Below are 22,134 nucleotides of genomic sequence, written 5' to 3'. Positions count from 1 at the left end.
CCGTGAAAGGCTCACCTAAGTTGGACGAGGGTCGCCTCATCTACAGTAGCCTCATCTACAGTATTGATGGCCTTGGGTGAGACCATTATAGCCTCGTTGGCAAGGGGCAAGGGCATGAAGGTCCTTGCCAAATCTGGGCAAGGGCACCTTAGTCAAGGCTAGCAAGGTCGCAATGGCATTGCCTAAGGCCTTCACGGCCTTGTCAGTCGCAATCGAGGGCACAAAGGCCCTCGCCCACACACCTTCACCCATGGCTAGCAAGGTGGGCCTCACCTAGTCAAAGTGGGGCCTTCCTGGCCAAGAGGGTTGCTGGTAACTCTTGCTGGTCACAATGAAAAAAAGAGAGTAAGAATTTCATCTAGAACTATTTATGTTACTTAACACAATTAACATCTACGTTAGGGATTTCCAATTTAAATTATTCGAAAGAATTCAATTGAGAAATTGTCAAAAGGTTTATCCCTAAATTAGATAAATCAAAATGTTGATGACTAAATTGACGCAAATGCAATAGATTTAAAAAAATTTAGGTAATTTTTCCCCTATCAATTTCATTGGTGTTAGCTTTCATTGGTGTGAGCTTTCCTCGGAATCCTCGGAATGAGGAAAAAGGCAATTTCGTTTTTGAGACCGCTTGGAGTGTTTGGTAATCTAAACAATGAAGTTGAAGTCAACAGAATTAGTCGCAAATACCAAAGGCGTCAAACAAGATTAATCTATATGCAATGACAGTCTTGTTTCATCTAAGCACATGAAGTGAAGTCAACACAAGTGGAGGGGCGAGATTGGCCGCAAATGCCTAGACTTGGTATAGTAATATATGGAATAAATATTAATATACGACTTTGAAGTTAATTCATAATATTTGTCTATGTTTGTAGATTGCCGAATTCGTATGGAATGTGCAAGACAATGAACAATACTTAAAGTATCAGTTGCTAATTTGGCTAGACTTGAATATTATAATGATGAGTTAGTTAATCGTTTTGTTACTCGATTTAAGAAAACTAGAAATAGATGCCTCACTTCACTCTCAAAAAAAGAATTTACCATTCTGACTTTTAATGGATTGAAATTCAATCTTAGAGAAAAATTCAAAGGGTAAAACTTTGCCGATTTATTTTAATTGGTGACAAGAGTGTCTAAATATGAGCAATTGTTAAAGGCAAATATAAAGGACCATATCAAGGCTCATATCAAGGATTTACAGGAATCATGGCTTTAATGAAAAATTATGAGTAGAATCTAACCCAAATGAAGATATTGAAATAAATTGGCAAAAATATGCTTAACAAGCCTCACATTTGTTAATCCTTAAAGCCTCCCAAACTAAAAGAAAAAAGAATTGTTAAGTCTAAAGATACTCCAATTTATTCGTTCGATAATAATAGGTTAAACAAAATTTTCTATTTACTCTTAAAAAATGGTTTGATGTCTAATGGAAGACTAAGTTATCCCGAGTAAAGAAGATCTAGTGAACAAACAAATTGCAAGTGGCACCGTTCATGGAACCATAATACAATTAATTGTGTTGTTTCCAAAAAAACAATAAGAGGCAATTCGACTGGGAACTATCAAATTTGCCAATAACAAAGAGGCATATAATGTATTTCGATTGTTTTAATTAAATGAATCAAATCATTGATGAACCAATCAATTCTTTGAAAAAGGGGATATGTGGACATTGAAAGATGACCAACTTTTGAATATTATTGACAAATGTCAAACTAAGTCGATGAGAGTAGAGTTTAGTCAATAATGAACAAATCAGTCCACAATTTGAAAGGTATCGACAACTCTTCAATAAAGTCATTGACACTAAATGTCAATTATCGATGAGAACCTTCATCGGTTGACATATTTTTGACAGCTATCTTGAAACTCCAAGGCAGTATTGATGATACAACACTAGAATGGAACTGCTATATTTTATTATATAACTTCTTATAGGTAAGCATTGGCTAATAGTAGGAGATTGCGAAGTAACTTCTTGTAACTACAAACAAGATGAGGAAGTTTTATATTCTTTCAAATTCAATAATCATTGTATGTAACTACACTGTGTAATCATTTGTAGAGTGTTATAGATACCTCAAGTGTATTCATTATAAGGACCCCATGATCAATCAAAGAACTCAATATTCTTACAATTTTATCATTATCTTTACTTTCCCATAATCTACATATCAACAAGGCATTCACTCTCCATGTCTTTAATTTTCTTGTTATTTATTTTCCTATCCAAAATTAACAAAGGACCCCTTGCAACCTTTATTCATTTACTCATCAATCCATCTATATTCTCAAATGATATTTTATCATGTTTTGGTGAAACACTAGTTAAGATTTGTTATTCCTCTCATTCTTTTTAATGTTATAGGAAAGAATCCAAATATATCAACTTAATTAATTTCATGAATGCAATTCCACTTGCTTTAATAATTTCATTTTTGTTTTAGCGGTAAGGTGGTGTCCAAGCCAGCTTTCAAGTATCTTGACTAGTCCAACTTCGAAATCTTAAGGATGCACACCCCCACGTTAGCCATGGCATGGATGTTGACTGGGAAGATCTCAGGAGCAAACTCCATTAATAACTAAACCAACAATTTGTTGGTACATTATTCTTTACTTGCAACATGTCTAGTGTGTCCACGGCATGGAGGTTGACTAGTAAGATCTCAAGACCAAACTCCACTGCTATCTAAACCAACAGTTTGTTGGTACATTATTCTTACTTGTAGCATATCTAGTGTGTACACGACATTGTGGCCCCTTGATAAGGTCTCACTACATTTTCTCTACAATTCTTCCCACTAGCATCGGTTATCGGCTTAAGCCCTGCATGGTAATGTTCTTTTTTCTTGCTTATGAACAAAAATTTTGTTTTTTTGTTCTCAAGAACAAAAACGCGTTTATTTGCGTTTATGTTCAAAATCTATTTTTTGTTCCCGGAACAAAATTGGAACGAAAATGAGAAATAAAAAAAATTGTTTTTTTGTTCCAGAAACACTTTTGAAGAATATTTTTTCTCTCTCTTCTCTTTTCTTCTTCTTTTCTTCTTCTTTTCTCTTTAACCGGTCGCCGACCTCGACCATGGCCGGCGACTGACCGTCGAGGGCCGGCGACGCCGTTGAGGGTCGGCAACCTTGCCGAAGCATCGCCGACCCCCGGCGAGGCCGAGCGTCACCGGATTTGGGCGAGGAAGAAAAAGAAAAAGAAAGGAAAAAATGAAAAATAAAATAAAAATATTAAAAAATTAAAAGAAACAAAAAAAGAATATAAATTTACCAAATATGTTTCTATTCATTTTTTATTCCCGGAACAAGTTTACCAAACGCGTCTTTCTGGTCAAAAATTGTTCCCCGGAACAGAAATAGCTGGAACAATTTTTGAACAGAAACGTTACCAAACGCGCCCTTAGTTTTTCTAATTGATAATATTAGCATATGGATATCCTTAAATGTTTTTGAGGTGCACATTACTAGCGAGTTCGGGGAAAATGCTTCGAGTACACTAAATGCATGTACGCTCTGTGCACCTCGGTTCCTTGGATGGGATACCTGATGACGTACAAAGAAGAGCTAGCCAGCGTGGGTTGTTGCCTTCTAGACTAACCGGTTCATGGATGGTGCAATTTTTATCAAGGGATAATGGCATTACCGGTCCTTATAGTTTTTTGTGTTGCTCAATCTCATCCCCATTTTTTATTTTTTATTTTATCAATGCGGACCCTAAACTATATGTTCTTCATTCAAGTCACGATTAATGTTTATGACTGTAATTAATGAAGTGTATCTAAAATTTCTAGAATAGTTGTTTCACTCTTACAGAGTAATCAACTATTTCATCGATACGAGTTTTCCTAAAATGAATAAATAAATAAATGCATTGGAAGTCCTAAAACTTATCACAAAATAATTAAGTATTTAAACTTTCAAAAAAACACAATCAAGTCCTAAAATTTGTCATAAAAGTGCAATTAAGTTCTAAAATTTTCAAAAAATATAATCAAGTCATAAAATTTATCATGAAAATACCATCAAATGCTAAAAATTTCAAAAGATATAATCAATGGAAAAACTCGATTGGATGAATTTGACAACTTTTAAAACTTAGTTGCACTTTTTGAAAATTTTAGGTCTTAATTGCCATTTTGTGACAAATTTTACGACTTAATTTAAAAATTTTAAAACTTTATAGTCATAAAACTTGTTATGAAAGTACAATCGAGTCCGAAAACTTTCGAAATGTACAATCAATGGAATGACTTAATTAAATGAATTTGACAACTTTTAGGATTTAATTGCACTTTTTGAAAGTTTTGGGACTCAATTACAAGTTTGCGACAAGTTTTAAAACTTAATTATATTTTTTTAAAAAAAATTAAAATGTAATTGTATTTTTGTAATAAGTTTTGGACTTCCAATATATATCCCAATAAAAGGAAGAGCAGCTTCATTGCCGAGATGATTTCAATTTGGTTTTCTCTTCTTGAAGCAGCAAAAGCAAGGACACCAAGCACGAGAAAATGGACGTGCGCGCACGCTATTAACCGAAGTTAATTAAATGCATAAAGACCAGGGGATCAAGCATGATTAGCGTGCATTTAACGACGGTTTTGCCAGCCTAGGCAATAAAGTCAACTCAAACACGAGTGGTGGGGGCAAGATTGATCGCGAAATGGAATTAATCTATGGAATAAATATTTATTTATGGAAAAGAAAGTCATATAGAAATATTTACTTCTTCAACCGTCTTCAAATCAGGAAAATTATATATAAAAAATATCTCACAATGGCGACAGGGCCGATCACGGATTTATTTTAGTCCTTAAAGATGACCAATCATACCATGATAGCTGGAACGAAAAGGTCCTTGCCACATGCCACGAGAAAAAGTCTATACATCCGAAATTATGACCTTTGATTACTCAGAGAGGACACTCTATTGAGAAAACCGTGAATATATGATGTGAAATTTTGTTAACGGACGCTTTCGAGATGCTTCCTACATACCTAAAGAGACAAGTGTTTTCACTATGGATGTATTGTTTCTTTCTTGTCATGTATAATCAATGCATTAAAAATGACAATCTTTCGCTGTTAAGTATAGTTAGGGAGTGTCTTGGCCCGCCTTCCAGAGCACATCCAACATGAAAAAATGAAGAGAAGTATGCTGGGGTGAACTGTTGGAGTAAGACATTTCTTCATGTGAAGGTTGGTTCTCCTGGCGGGAGGAAACAATGCGAATGCGTGGTAAATTTGGTTAAATCCTTTCGTACGAAGATTATAAACTATTCAAATCAGTTAATTTCATGAATATAATCTTCCACTTACTTTATTTTGTTTTCTTTTATTTTAGCGATAGGGTGATGCCTAAACTAGCTTTTGAGTATCTTGACTAACAATTTTTAATTACTGTAAGAAACTCAAGTAGAAGTGTAGGAATTGTATCTTACTTCATTGAATTGAATAATGTTACAGAGATGTATATATCATACAATTGGATTGAATAGAAAAGTAAAGAAAATATTCCTAAGAGAACAAATATTTCTAGTCCAAAAATAAATACAATCCAAATCAATTACAATATTCAGTCCGATTCCATATCTTCAAGGCATATCTTCTTTCAACACTCCCCCTCAAGCTGGTGGCTTGTATATATCCAAGACTCCAAGCTTGTTTAGAAGATATGTATGTTGTCTTTGGCAAAGAGGTTTAGTAAATATGTCCGCGGGTTGCTCCGTGGTTCTAATCCCTCTTGTTTCGATGATGCCTTCTTTGATCTTCTCTCGTGTAAAATGACAATCAATTTCTATATGTTTCGTCCTCTCATGTAATATGGGATTTGCTGCAAGTTTGATTGCTGAATCATTGTCACAAAAGAGTAATGTCGGACCTCTAACTTGTATCCCAAGATCCTGGAGTAAACCTCGTAACCATACCACTTCACAAACAGTTTTCGCCATGGATCGATATTCAGCTTCTGCTGATGATAATGATACCGTGGATTGCTTCTTCGTCTTCCATGAAAGCAATGACTCCCCAAGCTTAATACAGAAACCAGTAATGGATCTTCTACTCATGGGACATGTAGCATAGTCTGAATCACAAAAGGCCATCATCTCCATATTGCACTTTCGAGAAAGAAGTATCCCCAGCCCTGGACATTTCTTCAGATATTTTACCACCTTCAAGGCTGCATTCATGTGAGATAGCTTTGGACTATGCATGAACTAACTAAAAGTCTGTACGGCATAGCAGATATCTGGCCTAGTCATGGTAAGGTAGATAAGTTTTCCAACAAGTCTCTAATAGCTTGTCGGATCCTTCAGCAATGGATCATCAGAGGAAGACATTCCAGCGTCATAATCAACACCGGTTAACTTTGTATTCTGTTCAATTGGAATGACTGACGGTTTGCATCCTGATAATCCCGATTCTGACACAATTTCCATCACAAATTTCCTTTGGTTGAGAGAAATCCCCTGATCAGAACGAGCTATCTCTATTCCAAGAAAGTATTTAGGTGGCCCTAAATCTTTGATATGAAAGGAGGAATGAAGATATTCCTTAAGCTTCCTCCTGGAATCATCATTTCCCATAATAAGTATGTCGTCAACATAAATCATCAAGTAGATAGACGACGTACCTTTTGTCCAAGTGAAAAGAGCATAATCATGCTTGGACTGCTTGTATCCGGCACTCATGAGTGCATTAGTAAACTTGGCATACCATTGCCAAGAGGCCTGTTTTAAACCATAAAGAGATTTGCGGAGACGACATACCTTAGACTCCCCCTATCTCCGTAATCCTTGGAGAAGATCCATATAAATCTCCTCTTCCAAATCACCATGAAGAAAGGCATTGTGGACGTCCATCTGATGTAGTGACCAGTTGCGAAGAGCAGCAACCGACAAGAAGGAACGAACGGTGGCCTTGGCTACTTGGAGAGAAAAGTCTCATGGTAGTCAAATCCTTCTCGTTGTGTAAACCCTTTGGCCACCAATCGGGCCTTGTACCTTTCCACAGAACCATCTGCTTTATATTTAATTTTATATACCCATTTACAGCCAATGGGCTTACGATGAGAAGGTAATGACACCACATCCCAGGTGTGATTGTTAATCAACGCCTTAAGTTCTTCTTCCATGGCCTTTTGCCATCGTGGATCATGTACAGCCTCATGATAACTAGATGGTTCTAGTTCCTCAGAAATGCGACTAATGCAGCATAAATGGTCTGGTGACAATTGATCAAAAGACACATAAGAGGATATAGGATAACGAGTACCTGAGGACTTTGATGAAGAACAGACATAGTCTCTTGTCCAAGTTGGTGGGCGAGTGACTCGACCAGATCGTCGAGGTGGCTCATGCAGCTCGTCTGACGAAGTTTCCTCAATATGTGAGGGTTCGATGGAATTGATCACTTGAGGTTCCTCTTCGATGAAATCCTCCTCAATTGGGTGGCCAGCGGAATGCTCATTAGGTGGCGAAGGTGATGGTGATGCTGCATGTAATATCTGTTGTGGTGGAGGAGAAGTAATAATATAGGATCCTCCAGAAGATAGATCTTCTTCCGAAAAATTACAAGTAGTGTCGACATCATCTCCAGACGTGGAAGCAGAATTCCGGAAAGGAAAAATATCTTCATGAAAAACCACATCTCTACTGATAAAGAAATCCCCAGTAGATTTTTCATAAACTCGATAACCCTTTTTTAGATTGGCATACCCCATGAATATGCATTGCCGAGCCCGAGGACTCATTTTATCTCGAGGTCCTACTGTAGTCACATAACAGAGACAACCAAACACGCGAAGATGACTCAAATCTGGCTTCTTCCCATATAAAAGTTCAAATGGAGATTTGCCCTTCAAGATTCTAGATGGCATTCGATTTATTAGATATGCTGTAGTGACTACACAATCTCCCCAGAAATCCTCTAGTATAGATGCCTGGAATTTGAGAGCCCGCGCCACTTCCAAAAGATGGTGGTGTTTTCTCTCAACGACTCCATTCTGCTGTGGTGTATAAGTGCAAGTACTTTCATGTAAAATCCCATTTGAGCTAAAGAATGACGCACATTCACCACTGAAGAATTCCTTTCCATTATCAGTACGAATCCGACGAATTGATTTTCCAAACTGAGTTTTGGATAAAGAGATCAAGATTCTAAGATGAGATAGAACTTGATTTTTTGATTGTAGGAGAAAAACCCAGGTGGCACGTGAGAAATCGTCCACAATTGTGAGAAAGAACCGTGAACCGTCATGATTTACGGTATGATATGGTCCCCATACATCAGCATGAATTAAGGAAAAAATGCTGTCAACACGAGTGTTGCTATTTGGAAAAGAGGAACGGGTTTGTTTCGCTAAAGGACAAATAGGGCACTAAGGACAAGGAAAAAATGCAGTGTGACCCAATCTTTTATGATGAAGGAAATTTTTATTGCTGTCAACATTACATATGGATTTATTGAAAGCAACAGAAGAGGAATTAAAATTGGTTGGAAGATCAATCCAAAAATATAATCCTTGATAGATTCTACCCAAGCCCATCAAATTGCCAGTCGAAAGGGCCTGAAATAGACATTTATTAGAGTCAAACAAGGCACGACAGGAGTTGTCTTGATAGGCTTGTGAAACGGATATGAGATTAAATTGAAAACTAGGGACATAAAGGACATTTTTAAGGCTAATGAGTGGGCTAAGATTTACAGTTCCGGTCATATCAATTTGTGGTATTTCCATTCGGGAGTTGTACTGATATAGGAAAGGATAACTTCTTAACAGTGGAAAAAAATTTCTAATTGCAGACAATGTGATCACTAGCTCCAGTATCAATAATCCATGCATCCATTGCAATTGAGTTCATCAGACAATAAGAAATACCTGTGAAACTCCCTGCCTTGTCAGAAGCATCCAATTTCTTTAAAGCTTCCATCAGCTCCTGATATTCTCCATGAGAAATTGATTTATCTGCTGATTTTCCCAACACCTGTAAAACAGTTGAAAATTTTCCTTTCTCCTTTTCGCCGGGTTTGCCATCGAGCTTCCAACAATTTTCAATCGTGTGGTGTGGGCGTTTGCAGTAATCACAGTACAACTTACCCTTGCCCTTTTGATAATTTTTTCCGAATGAATTGGGCCTATTCACGGCATGGGCCATCGTTGCTCCATACGGCCCATCAGAGATTGCTGCAAAATTTCCTCGCGGCCCATCGGAATAAAGGGAATTTCGCCCGCGTGGGCCGTCTGGCCCGTATGCACTTGAGCCACAGTAGCCGTTGGATTCCACCCTTACTTTGCCTCCAGAACCGTCTGATTCACCGCCTCCAAGAAACGTTTGTGGACCGTCCGATCGGTCAAATACATCGTGGCCACCCGTTGCTGAACGATATCCCCTAGGGTTTTCTTCGTGAAACCCTAGAGTGGTTTCGTGCGCCTCTCTTCCTCCCGTGACTCTCGTAGCGGGCGAGAAAATTTCTTCGCCGCCAGAGCCACGCTGTCGCCATTCTTCCCGTAATCGGCTGCTCTCTGTTGGCTTTCTTCTTGAATAGCAAGTTGGTAGATGCGGCCGAGGGTCGGCATCGGCTCCATGGTCAAGATCTGTGACCTAAATGAGAGGTAAGCTTCATTCAAGATGAGCAGAAAGCGTATCGCTTTCTCTCTGTCCCGCATCCTTTTGTATTGCTGTAGGATAGGTTCTGGCCAGTCGAGTTTCTCCTCGGCTGCCTCCAACTCGTTCCACAGACCTGAAATTTTGTTAAAAATCGAAGCAACAGACATATTTCCCTGTTTTAAATCAGAGATCTGTTGCGTCAAAGAGAAAATTTTAACTTGATCTAATTTTCCAAACATCTCTTTGATATTTTCCCAAATACGTTTGAGTCCTGAGTCGGGAAGAGCGGCCGCGACCTCGGGAGCGATGCAGTTTCCGACCCATGTTCGGACTAACTGATTGCATTTCTTCCAGAGTCGTGCCATTCGCTCGTCGGATGGGACCGGAACCGTTCCGTCGATAAACCCCTCTTTATCTTTCGTTACAAGTGCACGCCGGAACTCGCGCGACCAATTTGAGTAGTTGTCTGATCCAACTAACTGTTGAGCAATGAGTTTTAGTTCTGGTCCGTCGGCATTGGTTGTGAAAAGAGGGTCCCAGGAGTTCCTCGCCGACCGCGCGCTGAAGGTGCCATGGAAGAAACCCAGGCGGGTGGGGGTGGATTTGCCCCAAGCCCGATCCGCCGGTTGCAGTATCCGCATTGAAAAAAACGGACCCGGAGTAGGGATTCGTTCCCACACCCGGTTCCATTGACTCGCCCGTCTGCTGAGGATTGGTGGTTGCGCCTGCCCCGTTGCTGGTTGGTAGGTCTCCATCAGTTCGCACACCATCTCGATATCCCGGCGATGATGTATTTGGATTAGTTCCATAGTACCAAGAATACGGTACCCATGGGTAAGGTGGCCCTGAATAGGGATGCCCCATATTAAGCGGCGGAGCGATTCCCCTTTGCGCATGCTGAGGATGAATTTGTGGTGGAACTTGCTCCTGAGATACTGTGATTATTGCCGAGGGCTCGACAATCTGAGGAGGTGGTGACAGTATCGTCTCTTCCGCGGATCTTGAGGTAAGTGCTTGTGGATCTGTCATGATGACAATTTCCTAAAAGATCTGCAATAATTCTGTTTTGCAGGTTAATCTGAAATTGGATAAAGATGGAGGACAGCAGGCTGTTCTGTTCTGCGAGAGTTGCAGCAACAGAGAAAAAACAGAGTGTTGAATGCTGTTTTGTTCTGCGAGAGTTGCAGCAACAAGGAAATAGAGAAGACTAATATGTTCTGCGAAAGGTTGCAGTAACAGAGGTGCGAAAGCTATGTCAAGATCGAGACATGCTCTGATACCATGTAAGAAACTCAAGTAGAAGTGTAGGAATTGTATCTTACTTCATTGAATTGAATAATGTTACAGAGATGTATATATCATACAATTGGATTGAATAGAAAAGTAAAGAAAATATTCCTAAGAGAACAAATATTTCTAGTCCAAAAATAAATACAATCCAAATCAATTACAATATTCAGTCCGATTCCATATCTTCAAGGCATATCTTCTTTCAACAATTACATACTCATTCATATTCACCTAATACGTTTAAGATTTTACTTACAAAGCGCTCCCGACAAGGCTTTCAACTCAAGAACACGAGGGAATAAACAGGCTATAGATCATCTCACCAGAATTGCGCAACTGCAGGCAAGACAAAATCCGCCTAGGGTCACTGATTCCCCACGACTCTATGGATTGGGATCACGCGATGCCTATCGTAAATCAGTCATCCATAAATTAATCCGATTTTCTGAAAAAAAAAAAAAAAATTGATCCGGCTTTCATACGAAGCGATGAAAGGATTTATGCAATTTACTTGATTAAGTATATTAGAAGGGTGATTTGTATTTGAAGTCAAGGAAGAATTTCATATGATAAGTTTTCAAGTACAAGCGCCATGACATTTAAAAAAAATTTAACCCCTCATTTGACATACTCGCTAAGACATTGAACCTTTTTTTTTTGTTATTTTTTTTTTTTTCTCTTTTTTTACCTTTGAGAGGTTAGGAGATCAGCCGGATGCAAGTTCGAGCTGTATAACAAACGAAATAAAGAAACAAAAAATAAGAGAGATAAATTCTTCATGATTAATTTTTATTTTATTTTTATAAAAGTTAAGTAAGGATGAGATGATACAGCGGTATAAAAGGGGCTTATTAAAGGTACGTTCCGTGTACGTATGTGTATGTATGTATGTATGCATCTTTCCGTAACTATATATATATGGACCCAAAACAAAGCCCAAAGAAAAAAAAAAGTATTTCATTTGGACGCAAGTAAAAGATGGACAAGAACTTAGAACAGTCCGAAAGGACAACATAAGAATCCGCCGGGCCGAATAGAATGATTCGTCCACAAATCAGCATCAATCCTACTTTTCGAGTATTTATGCTGTCAAAATTAGTCCCAAGGTTTTGAAAAGACAAACTCTCGTGAGTTGACATAGTTGGTAGAAATTAAGTCTGTCTTCCTAACCATATTTCATAGGAGAACAGCATGTATCAAATGAAATAAGGAAGAAAAAAAACGACGAATGTCGACAAGCTAGAACCTCATTCCGTTAAATTTTTTTTGCTAATAAAGTAAAAATGAGAAAGAATAGTGGTATAAAATTGAGGAGAACGACAAGCTAGCATCAAACTTGGGAAAATTATAAGAAAAATCTTAAATCTATTATATTTGTATCAATTCAATCGTAAACTTATTAATTACACTAATTGAGTCATAAATCTTTTCGCATTGTCAATTGAATCTATTTAACCACTTTTGATCGAAAAATGTTGATGTAAATACCGACCGTCTAATATAGCAAAGTCGATACCGACATGTACAATTTTAATAATATATTAATATTTTATGAATTTATAAATATTTTGGGAGCTTTTTTATTATTTTTTATTTTATTTGCCTTTTTTTTTTTTTTTTAACTTAGGCCCAAGCGAGGCGTCATGGTCCTTGTTGACCAAAGCAAGGACCTACGATGTCTTTGCCCTATCTAGGCAAGAGTGTTGCAACTTGCAACCCTTACCTAAAGCTAGCAAGGGTGTCTCAGCCCTCGCCTATGGCTAGTGAGGGTTAGCTAGCAACCCTCACTAACCTTAAGTCTAAATATATATAAACATGAAAAAGGTCTGTTAAAAAATGTCCACGTGAAAGTGGGTTGTTTCTCGTAGAGTGTCTAGCATTTAGATTGATAATATCCGACTAAAATTGATTAGATAGACTCAATTGGCAAAACATAAAAAAAAATTATAACTAAATTAAAATAATTGAAAGGTTCATCACTGAATTGAAATAAATGCAATAAATTTAAGACTTTTTTAGGTAATTCTCCCCATCAAACTTGCCACTTTTGATAAATTTAAGGGAAAATTCTAAATAAAGACTTGAAATGTTCTCAATTTCTCAAATAAAAGCCTATAGGGGATTTTATTTTAAAGAAAAGCCTGAAGTAACCATAACAATTTTAAATAAGGACCTAACCTCGCCAACAAGATAAATATTTTTGATTGATCAAGGGCATTTTTATTCAAAAACAATTTCTACCTAAATTTTAGTTAAATTAGATCAAAAATTAAGAAAACTAAAACTTCCCTACCAACCCTCACTCTTGTGGCTTTCATCCAAACATTGATGAGGCGTTGGCCATGGCCAACGAAGTTGATGATGCCTTGGTAGACAACCCTCGCTAACCAAAGGCAAGGGGCCCTTGCCAGAACAAAAAGAGGGTCACAACTCTCACCTAGATTGGAAGATGGTCATGCCCCTCGCTGAGGCACTGGCGACCCCATTGATCACGGCCAATGCCCCACTAGTCATGGGGCCTTTTCTTTTTTCATTCTATTTTAAGTTTTGTCATGGAAAGAAAAAAAAAAAAAAAAAAATAATAAATGATGAAAATGCCATTAACTAGCTAATGAGATCATGCGTTTCTTTAAAATTAACATGACAACTTTAGGTCTTTATCTGAAACATAATCCATTTCAGATCCTTATTTAGAAATTTTTTCAAATTTAATAGATGACTATTTGTTTTGCCAAGAATGATTAATTTGAAAAACATATCCCAATAAAATGATTGCTTTCATCCATTAAAACAATTAGATAACAAAAAATGCTCTCATTATCTTAATAATTTATATTTAAATATTTTCATATACTCTTCATCTTTTAAATAATCAGAACGTTCATTTAAAAAAAAACATTTCACAAATTAATTATTTGGAAAACAAATAGAATCTGACTCAATAGAAAGTACTCATAAAATAAATCACAAAACTGCAAAAAAATCCAGCCTCCCCCCACCGAAATTGTCCATACAGTCAGAGAGACAAGAATCAGACGGCAAAAAGCTTCTCTTCTTCATCTTGAACCTCAGAACTTGAGGAGAGAGAAAACTATTCCATCGTCCCGACTCGTACCGCCTCCTTCTCCTTTTCTCCCCTCCGCTCTCCTGAATTCTTCATCGCCGACGTCACGCGTGCATGTCTTCATCTCTGCGGGCCGAAACGGCGTCGATCGTCGGCGAATCCGTCGACCCGGTAGCGGTAGCCGATGCCGAGGATGAGGTGGACGAGCGCTGAGCAGGCGGGGGTGTCCTGTCCTGCCCGTGCGGTTTAGAAAAATGGGCTCTGCCCATCTGGCGAGATTCGATTAGATTAGGTCGCTGTTCATCGTCAGCTGGAGATGATAAGTACTTTTAATATTCTTGTCAGAGACTTTTCGTGCGCTGGATAATCCTCGGTTAATTCGTCGCATTTAAAGCGTGGATTTTTCTTTTATCTCATCGTTCTTCAAGTGCCCGAATTAGAGAATTGGCCAAAATCTTCGTTTGTCAATCTGCCTGCCAATCAAAAAGCTCATTTCAGCCCCCTCGTCCGGTCTAAAGCCGTCGCCAAGGTCTTATCTTTCTCATCCTCTGATCGAGAAAATACAATTTTTGCGGATACCCTTTTTCGCGAAAGGCGAGATTTACTGGTAGGCCCGCGAGTCGCGAGGTTGAAGACGGTAGTAAGCCTTTTTTTTTTCTCTCTCTCTACTGTTAATAGACGTTTTCTTTGGTCAATTTCGAGGGCTACCTCAGGAGAGATAGAGACTCATCATCAGGATACCATTTGCCATTTTCGGATTTTTCTTTTTTTACGGATTTTTGGCATTCAAATTCGATAGTCGTGCCGTATTTCTTAGTTGAATAATTATAAGAGTCAGAACATTATACAAAGGATGGTGCTTCCTCAAAGTCATAACCTCGCGGTGGCATGTGAAGGTCTCACCTGCCTTCCCGCTTCCAGATTTGACCGCCGCCACCCCCGCCACCTTCCTCTACGTCGGAATCTGCCATCTGGGTTCGGAAGGTCGGCGATGGCTTCCTACGAATCGGACGATTCGGTGAGATCTTACACCTTCCAGTCGAACCGGAGCTTGGCGTCGTCGCATCACTTGCGCCACGTGGATTCGTTGGCCACCCTGCCCTCGGGGGCTGGCAGGATCTCGCACTTGAACGCCGTGATCCTCGGTGAAGCTCTCGCCTCCGAAGAGAATGATCTCGTTTGCCCCAGTGATGAATTTAGCAAGCAGGCTCTCGTCCCATCTCCGCAAAAGGTGAATTTTTTTTTTTTTTTTTATCTGTCTCCTTTTTTCCCTGGTTTGGTTTCTTCTATTTGTGGGCTTTGGTCGTTGAGGCACTTTCGCAAGTCACTTGGTGGGTCGATCTGATTCTGTTCCGTTTCGGCATGGTCAGTACTTGGAGATGTACAAAAGGTCTATTGAGGACCCAGATGGCTTTTGGTCTGATATTGCATCTGAATTCTACTGGAAAAAGAAGTGGGGTGAGCAAGTATGCAGTGAGAATCTGGATGTGCGGAATGGGGAAGTCAAGATCGAGGTTCACCTCTTTTGCCGTCATAAATCATCTGAAGTTTCTTTTCAAATTTTTTCCTTTTGGCAAAGAATGCACCATTACCATTTTTGTGATTTCGCTTGTGACTGAGCAGTGGTTCAAAGGTGGTATTACCAACATTTGCTACAATTGCTTGGATAGAAACGTGGAAGCTGGACTTGGGGACAAGATCGCAATCTATTGGGAAGGGAACGAGCCCGGTTATGATGGCACCTTGACCTACTCAGAACTACTTCAAAAAGTTTGCCAGGTGGATATGATGCTTGAATGCATTATGTTGTTAGCGAGCATGTTGGATAATATGTTCAGTTAATTGTAATTGGTAACTGTATATTGGTTCAGCTTGCGAATTACTTGAAAGATATCGGAGTTAAGAAGGGTGATGCGGTGGTAATTTATCTTCCCATGTTAATGGAACTGCCGATAGCCATGCTTGCTTGCGCGCGCATTGGTGCTGTACACTCGGTATTGCTAGAACTCTTTATCTCCCATATAGATTTTGTCCTCCGGTACTTGATGTTCCTATACCAATTGCTTCATTTCTTGTATCTTTAAGGTTGTGTTTGCTGGATTTTCTGCTGAGTCTCTTTCCCAAAGAATCGTGGATTGCAAACCGAAGGTTGTTATTACTTGCAATGCAGTTAAAAGAGGTTCAAAGGTCATAAATCTGAAAGACATAGTTGATGCTGCCCTTGTTGAATCATCTGGCAATGGAGTTTCTGTAGGTATGGATTTACCAATATTTGCTTGTGATCTGATGTACAAATTGTCTTCGCTTGTTGTCTTCTCTTACTTGCGTGCTTTGATTCTGTGAGGACCTAGAAGATGATGATAGATGTACGGTCAATCTGGACTTAATACTGCAACTTCAAAAGATCATATCACTAATTCATGGAATGAATGGTAAACTGTAACTGAAGTAATATTACTAATTCATCAGGGAAAACTTTGTCTTGAAGAATTGTTCTCACGAAATTCTGTAGTGGTATGTACCAAATCATGAATAGTAGCTTGGTAATTATTAGTATCCAAATCAAACTTCCAAGCTAATGTAAGCCGTCTTATATTAGAGTAGAAGTTTTGTTGTCCATCTGCAATGTGGTAACTCCATCCCTTTAGAAAGGAGAACATGGACAGCTTCAAATAGGGACCTTACCGGTATATTTGCTTCTGGCTGCCTTCTTTTAAACCAATTACTGCAGAGAGGTCAGTGGAGTAAAGTGTCAGACTAGTCTATCTTGAAATCTTTTATCTAGTTTGAGTTGTGCAAAAGCCCCGTACTTAGCCCTATAATTCTGCTCGGTTAAGCAATAATCTTTGATAATATATTTTCCCTTTCAATTATGATCAATTTTACTGAATATGCTTTTATGTGTTTGTTGTTCATATCCTCAAATGACTTAACAAATTTCCTTTTTGGGTAGGTGTATGCTTAACATACGAAAATGAATCAGCCATGAAGAGAGAAAGCACCAAATGGAAGGAAGGGAGAGATATATGGTGGCAGGTTCATATTAATAAATTCTTGAAATCCTATATTTAGAAGATGGAATAACTCTATTCGGACAATTTCACTGGCATATATAGCAGATTCTTCAAAAGGAACTTATTGTCTGCCCATTAGAAGGGTTGGACTATATATGTCTTTTGGATTGCTGAGCTCTCAAATTAAAAGAGTTTGAATTGGATTCTGGTGGTTACTTTATAGTTGAAACTGATGAGCGATGTTTGGCTTCTAGGATGTTGTTCCTAAATATCCAACGACATGTGAAGTAGAGTGGGTTGATGCAGAGGATCCACTTTTTCTCCTCTACACCAGCGGTAGCACCGGAAAACCAAAGGTAGGTTCAAGACTCTGTTCATTCAGGATCATGCATCTCTCTTTGTTTGTTCTTGTATGTGCTAATGTGAAGCTTGTTATAGGGTGTTCTCCATACTACCGGAGGATATATGTTATATACTGCCACAACATTCAAGTATGCATTTGACTATAAACCAACTGACATCTACTGGTAAGTTGATTGTCCATGAATAGATCATGTCCACAATCTCTTCAACTATTTTGCAACTCATATTTCCATTTTTGCCCACCTGGTCTAGGTGCACTGCTGACTGTGGCTGGATAACTGGGCACAGTTATGTTACCTATGGACCTTTGCTCAATGGAGCATCTGTTGTAGTTTTTGAAGGGGTAATGCTTAACAGTCTTATTCCTTGCAACACTTTATGTTTGCATAAGGGGTGTGGGAACCTGATAAGTAGTTTGTTGATTTAGGTCAATAGAAATCATGAATTTGCAATTTGAGTGTTCAGAATCTCAGATGAGGTCGATATATGTCCATTTGAACTCATAATTCCCTAAAAAAGGTGAATCAGGAAAAGAAAAGCATACTATATGTGTCAGTTTTCTGTTATCTGCTTGTGAGTAGCCAATGGCCAATCAGGTTATCTTATCAGGAAGCTATTAAATAGATAATATTTTAGTAACATCACCAAACCAATCTAAGAAAGTTTGGTACTTTAGCATTCTGTGAAGCAGAAGATTGATCTTTTAACCCTAACAGAAGTATCATTGACGAAACAGTCATTAACAGAATTAGAAAACTATATAATAGCAGAACAGGTCGTTCTCTAATCCAAGAGTAAGAAAATATCCATATTTTGTTCCTGCTATCGAAGTCAGTTATACTGGAGATAGCAATTATGAAAACAGAAATGATCCTCTTGCCCGTATTGTTTTATACTCACTCCATCCAATAACAAATAATGCTGATTTGCTGCAGGCGCCAAGTTATCCTGATTCTGGACGCTGTTGGGATATCGTTGATAAATTCAAGGTGACAATTTTCTATACTGCCCCAACGTTGGTGAGATCGCTCATGCGCGAGGGTGCCGAGGCAAGTCTTTCTATGACTGGGCACCTAAATTTGTGGTTAAAAACTTAGCAATCCTCTGTTCCATTGAACTAATATGGATCTTGACTTGAATTTGTATCGTCTAGATATATTGTTAGTGAAAGTAATTCCATGTAATCCTCTTGTTTCAACTGACTTCCTCATCTGTGTCCATTTAACCTTATTAACCATCTGAAAAGGGGTTGGCTGATTGAGTATCCTTCCAATGAATGTACCCCTTCATTTATATTCTGTTGAATTTCCCCTACAGCCACTGTCTCTTCCATCATGTGGCAGTCATGAGCCTAGAAGCTCTTTAAAGTCAGTTTTATGATGGTACAACATATGTGATCAAGTTGCTTCTGGTGCTGCAGTATGTTACCAAGTATTCACGCAAATCATTGCGGGTCCTAGGAAGTGTTGGCGAACCTATCAATCCAAGTGCATGGAGGTACTGAGCTTTATCCTAACTTTCCGATGTAGATAATGTTTCACTAGATCCATAAACCCATGTACATTTCTTCAGGTGGTTTTTCAATGTAGTTGGGGATTCAAGGTGCCCTATATCTGACACTTGGTGGCAAACTGAAACTGGCGGCTTCATGGTACATTTTGTTATTCGTTTGGGTTTATCATGTTAGAATTTTTTACAAGAATGCCCACAATATTTACTTAATGGTCTCAGTCTGACTCCAGTGATGCTTACCTTCCTTGCAGATCACACCATTACCTGGTGCCTGGCCACAGAAACCTGGATCTGCTACTTTTCCTTTCTTTGGGGTTCAGGTCTCTAAACTGTTTAATTCCCTTTGACTTTTGAACAACTTAAGAGCCTTTCACAAGGTTTCTCTCCGACTAATTCCCACATTTGTTTTATGCAGCCTGTCATAGTGGATGAAAAGGGGGTTGAAATTGAAGGCGAGTGTAGTGGATACCTGTGCATTAAAAGTTCCTGGCCTGGGGCATTTCGTACACTTTATGGTGATCATGAGCGATACGAAACAACATACTTCAAACCATTCCCAGGATACTATTTTACTGGTGATGGCTGCAGCAGGTTGGTTGATACAACTGTTAAATTATTGCTTGAGTTACTTGCATTATGCCTGGGTTCTTACTAGGGATGTATATACAATTCCTTAACTTGAATGATATTCTTGCACTTATATATCTTTGGAAGGTGTAGTTATGGTTATATTTTTGCAGCATAAGCTGTACAATTTGATTTCCTTATTTTTCAATTCACTCAACCCATTCAGGGACAAGGATGGTTACCACTGGCTGACTGGTAGAGTTGATGATGTCATCAATGTCAGGTACTACATGAATTTCTCAAGATCTTCTCTTTTGGTACCTTCATTCAATAATTTTTTATGTGCTCATATGATGTGGCTTTGTTTTTGTTGAGAAACTTCCAAAGACCAATTCTTTTCCTTCTTAAAGCACCCAGTGCCTTGAATTCTGGACTAGTTATCTGATGATGCTTCACTTGCCTCTGCAGTGGACACCGGATTGGAACAGCAGAAGTGGAATCTGCTCTTGTCTCGCATCCCAAATGTGCGGAAGCTGCAGTTGTTGGTGTTGAGCATGAGGTACTTTTTTTTTTTTTTTTTTTTTTTACAGGAGCATGAGGTACTTTAGAATAAATGGATGATAAAATTTTCATTGCACTTGCTTTAAATGCTAACAAATCAACAAATCATGTTTTGTCTCTAGGTGAAAGGACAAGGCATTTATGCCTTTGTCACTCTGGTGGAAGGTGAACCTTACAGCGAAGAACTGAGAAAAAGCATCATACTCACCGTCAGGAAACAGGTTTGCATCCCATTAACATTCATTTCTTTATTTGAAAACTAATTGTTCTTGCTTTCTGAAAATTCCCCAAAGTGACTTAAATTTGTCATCTAACAACATGCAAGTTCTGGACAGAGTAACCTCTTAATGTGATGATAATTGTGATGGATCTCATTTTCATTCCACATACTAATCCCACTCAAAACGAATATTGTTGAGCCTCTTGTTTGCTTACTCCTCTTAATCTGTCCTTGGGCTTAGCAAACAGTGCTTAATCCCTTCTGTAATTACCATGGGGCACCTAATGCTTAAGATCTCACTCATACTTCTCATTTGATTATTAGATGCCTCTAATTTCTTATTGATTCCCTCGTGACATCTAATGATTTTGATCTTAGCTATCTGAAAGTTATTTGCATATTCTGATTAACAATGAACATATTCATCACATGGAGCTCTATCTCTGTTTATGTGTATCAAGAATGATCAAACGGTGGGACACATGCTAAATGGGCTCTTTTGGCTGATGGATCACAATGAACTCACCGCATCTAACACTTCGCCAATATCTTTTCCTTTTGGTTTCTCCCTTTCTTCCGAGCCAAAGACAACTATGTTATCAGTAGGATCTGTAATCCTCGCATAACATTTACTACAGTAGCAAATATAGGGCCATTTTGGCCTTCCTGTGCTATTATTGGCTTCATCAGGCTTCAAAATAAATTCGTTTTTCGTCCATGAACTGATAAATAGGTGAAATCTATTTTGTAGTCCATCTTGTGTAACCTGTGATTGAAAATTCATAAACATAACTTTTGACTAGGCAATCTGATTCATCTTCTGTCCGACTTCTAGATAGGAGCATTTGCAGCACCTGACAAAATTCACTGGGCGCCCGGCCTACCAAAAACCCGCAGTGGAAAGATAATGAGGAGAATCCTGAGGAAAATTGCCTCGAGGCAATTAGACGAGCTTGGAGACACCAGCACACTGGCAGATCCATCTGTTGTAGATCAGCTGATATCACTTGCTGATACCTAAAGCGCCAAGGTTTGTAACTTATGAGGTCGTCATCAGGATTTTCAGTCTCAGGCTCTCATCGATGTTGGATTTTTTGAGTTTGTAAGTAGCAACATAGTGTGCTTATTCCGAGTCGGCCATTTCTTTAGCACTTCTCAGAACTTGTTGGCATCTGATCTTCGTCATAAGAATAAATGAAATAGGTTCTCTCTTGGTTGGCGGTGTTAAAATTACTTGTTTGTCCACTAGAACGCAAGCATTATCGATTCTATAGAATAACAATTCAACATGCCTTTCGTCCTGTAAAAGGCTGATATTGCAACCATTGTTGGCCACCTTCAAACAATCGATACATCGAATATCTTCCATTACTAAGGCTCCGTTTGTTTCGCGAAAAATGAAATCTTTCGGAAAATATTTTCCGAAAGTCACTTTTAGAAAAATGACTTTTTCAATGTTCGGTCGAAACCTAAAATTAAAGTAGAAAGTATTTTCCATCGTTCAGTATCTCATTTAATTTTCCTCCATGCACTTCTTTTTATCATTATTTTTGTTTTTTTTATTTTTATTTTATCTGCTCTTTTTTTTTTTTTTTTTTTTTGAAAAATTGAATTTTATATTATTTTTTAAATATATATTTTAAAATTATTTTTTTATTCTTCTTTTTGTCCATTCTTTTTTTTCCCTTTTTCTTTTCCTAAACTATTTGCCGGCGACGGCGGCGGCGAGCTCCGCCTCGGCCTCGCCTACTCGTCTAGTGATGCTCAAGCGTCGCGATTTGTGAGACCCAAGCCTCGCCGCCGTCTGGCAATGCTTGAGCGTCATGATTTGCGAGGCTTGATCCTCACCGCCGTCTGAGCGTCATTGGTTTGCAAGGCCCGAGCCTTGCAGCTATCTAGCAATGCTCGAGCATCG

General features: G+C 38.6%; 1 protein-coding gene across 2 annotated transcripts; it reads left to right on the top strand.

The window, feature by feature from the left end:
* Positions 1–13,948: 13,948 nt before the first annotated feature.
* LOC104453510 (acetyl-coenzyme A synthetase, chloroplastic/glyoxysomal) lies at positions 13,949–21,449 on the top strand. 2 transcript variants are annotated; one of them, XM_039317054.1, is made up of 19 exons: positions 13,949–14,619; positions 14,904–15,213; positions 15,353–15,496; positions 15,606–15,761; positions 15,854–15,976; positions 16,068–16,236; positions 16,936–17,018; positions 17,251–17,352; positions 17,435–17,523; positions 17,612–17,702; positions 18,295–18,408; positions 18,780–18,856; positions 18,932–19,010; positions 19,123–19,191; positions 19,287–19,462; positions 19,665–19,721; positions 19,907–19,997; positions 20,122–20,220; positions 21,055–21,449. In XM_039317054.1, exons 2-19 carry the CDS (start codon positions 14,974–14,976, stop codon positions 21,238–21,240), a joined length of 2,145 nt encoding a protein of 714 aa, XP_039172988.1. In that variant the 5' UTR covers positions 13,949–14,619; positions 14,904–14,973; the 3' UTR covers positions 21,241–21,449. The 2 variants fall into 2 exon arrangements, with proteins under 2 accessions (XP_039172988.1, XP_010066386.2); XM_010068084.3 differs by lacking the exon at positions 13,949–14,619 and having other exon boundaries at positions 14,629–15,213.
* The last annotated feature ends 685 nt before the right edge of the window (positions 21,450–22,134 follow it).

This window comes from Eucalyptus grandis, chromosome 7 (assembly GCF_016545825.1).
Source record: "Eucalyptus grandis isolate ANBG69807.140 chromosome 7, ASM1654582v1, whole genome shotgun sequence".
NCBI classification, from domain to species: domain Eukaryota; kingdom Viridiplantae; phylum Streptophyta; class Magnoliopsida; order Myrtales; family Myrtaceae; genus Eucalyptus; species Eucalyptus grandis.
Note: the sequence above shows the minus strand (reverse complement) of the source record. Positions and strands in the feature narration are given on the sequence as shown.

Excerpts from the sequence above, each read along its gene's own strand:
- LOC104453510 (XM_010068084.3), top strand. The coding sequence starts at position 14,836 with ATGGTGCTTCCTCAAAGTCATAACCTCGCGGTGGCATGTGAAGGTCTC. Across the intron at positions 17,524-17,611 it reads AAACCAACTGACATCTACTG|GTGCACTGCTGACTGTGGCT; the intron begins GTAAGTTGATTG and ends CACCTGGTCTAG. Across the intron at positions 19,722-19,906 it reads GATGATGTCATCAATGTCAG|TGGACACCGGATTGGAACAG; the intron begins GTACTACATGAA and ends TTGCCTCTGCAG.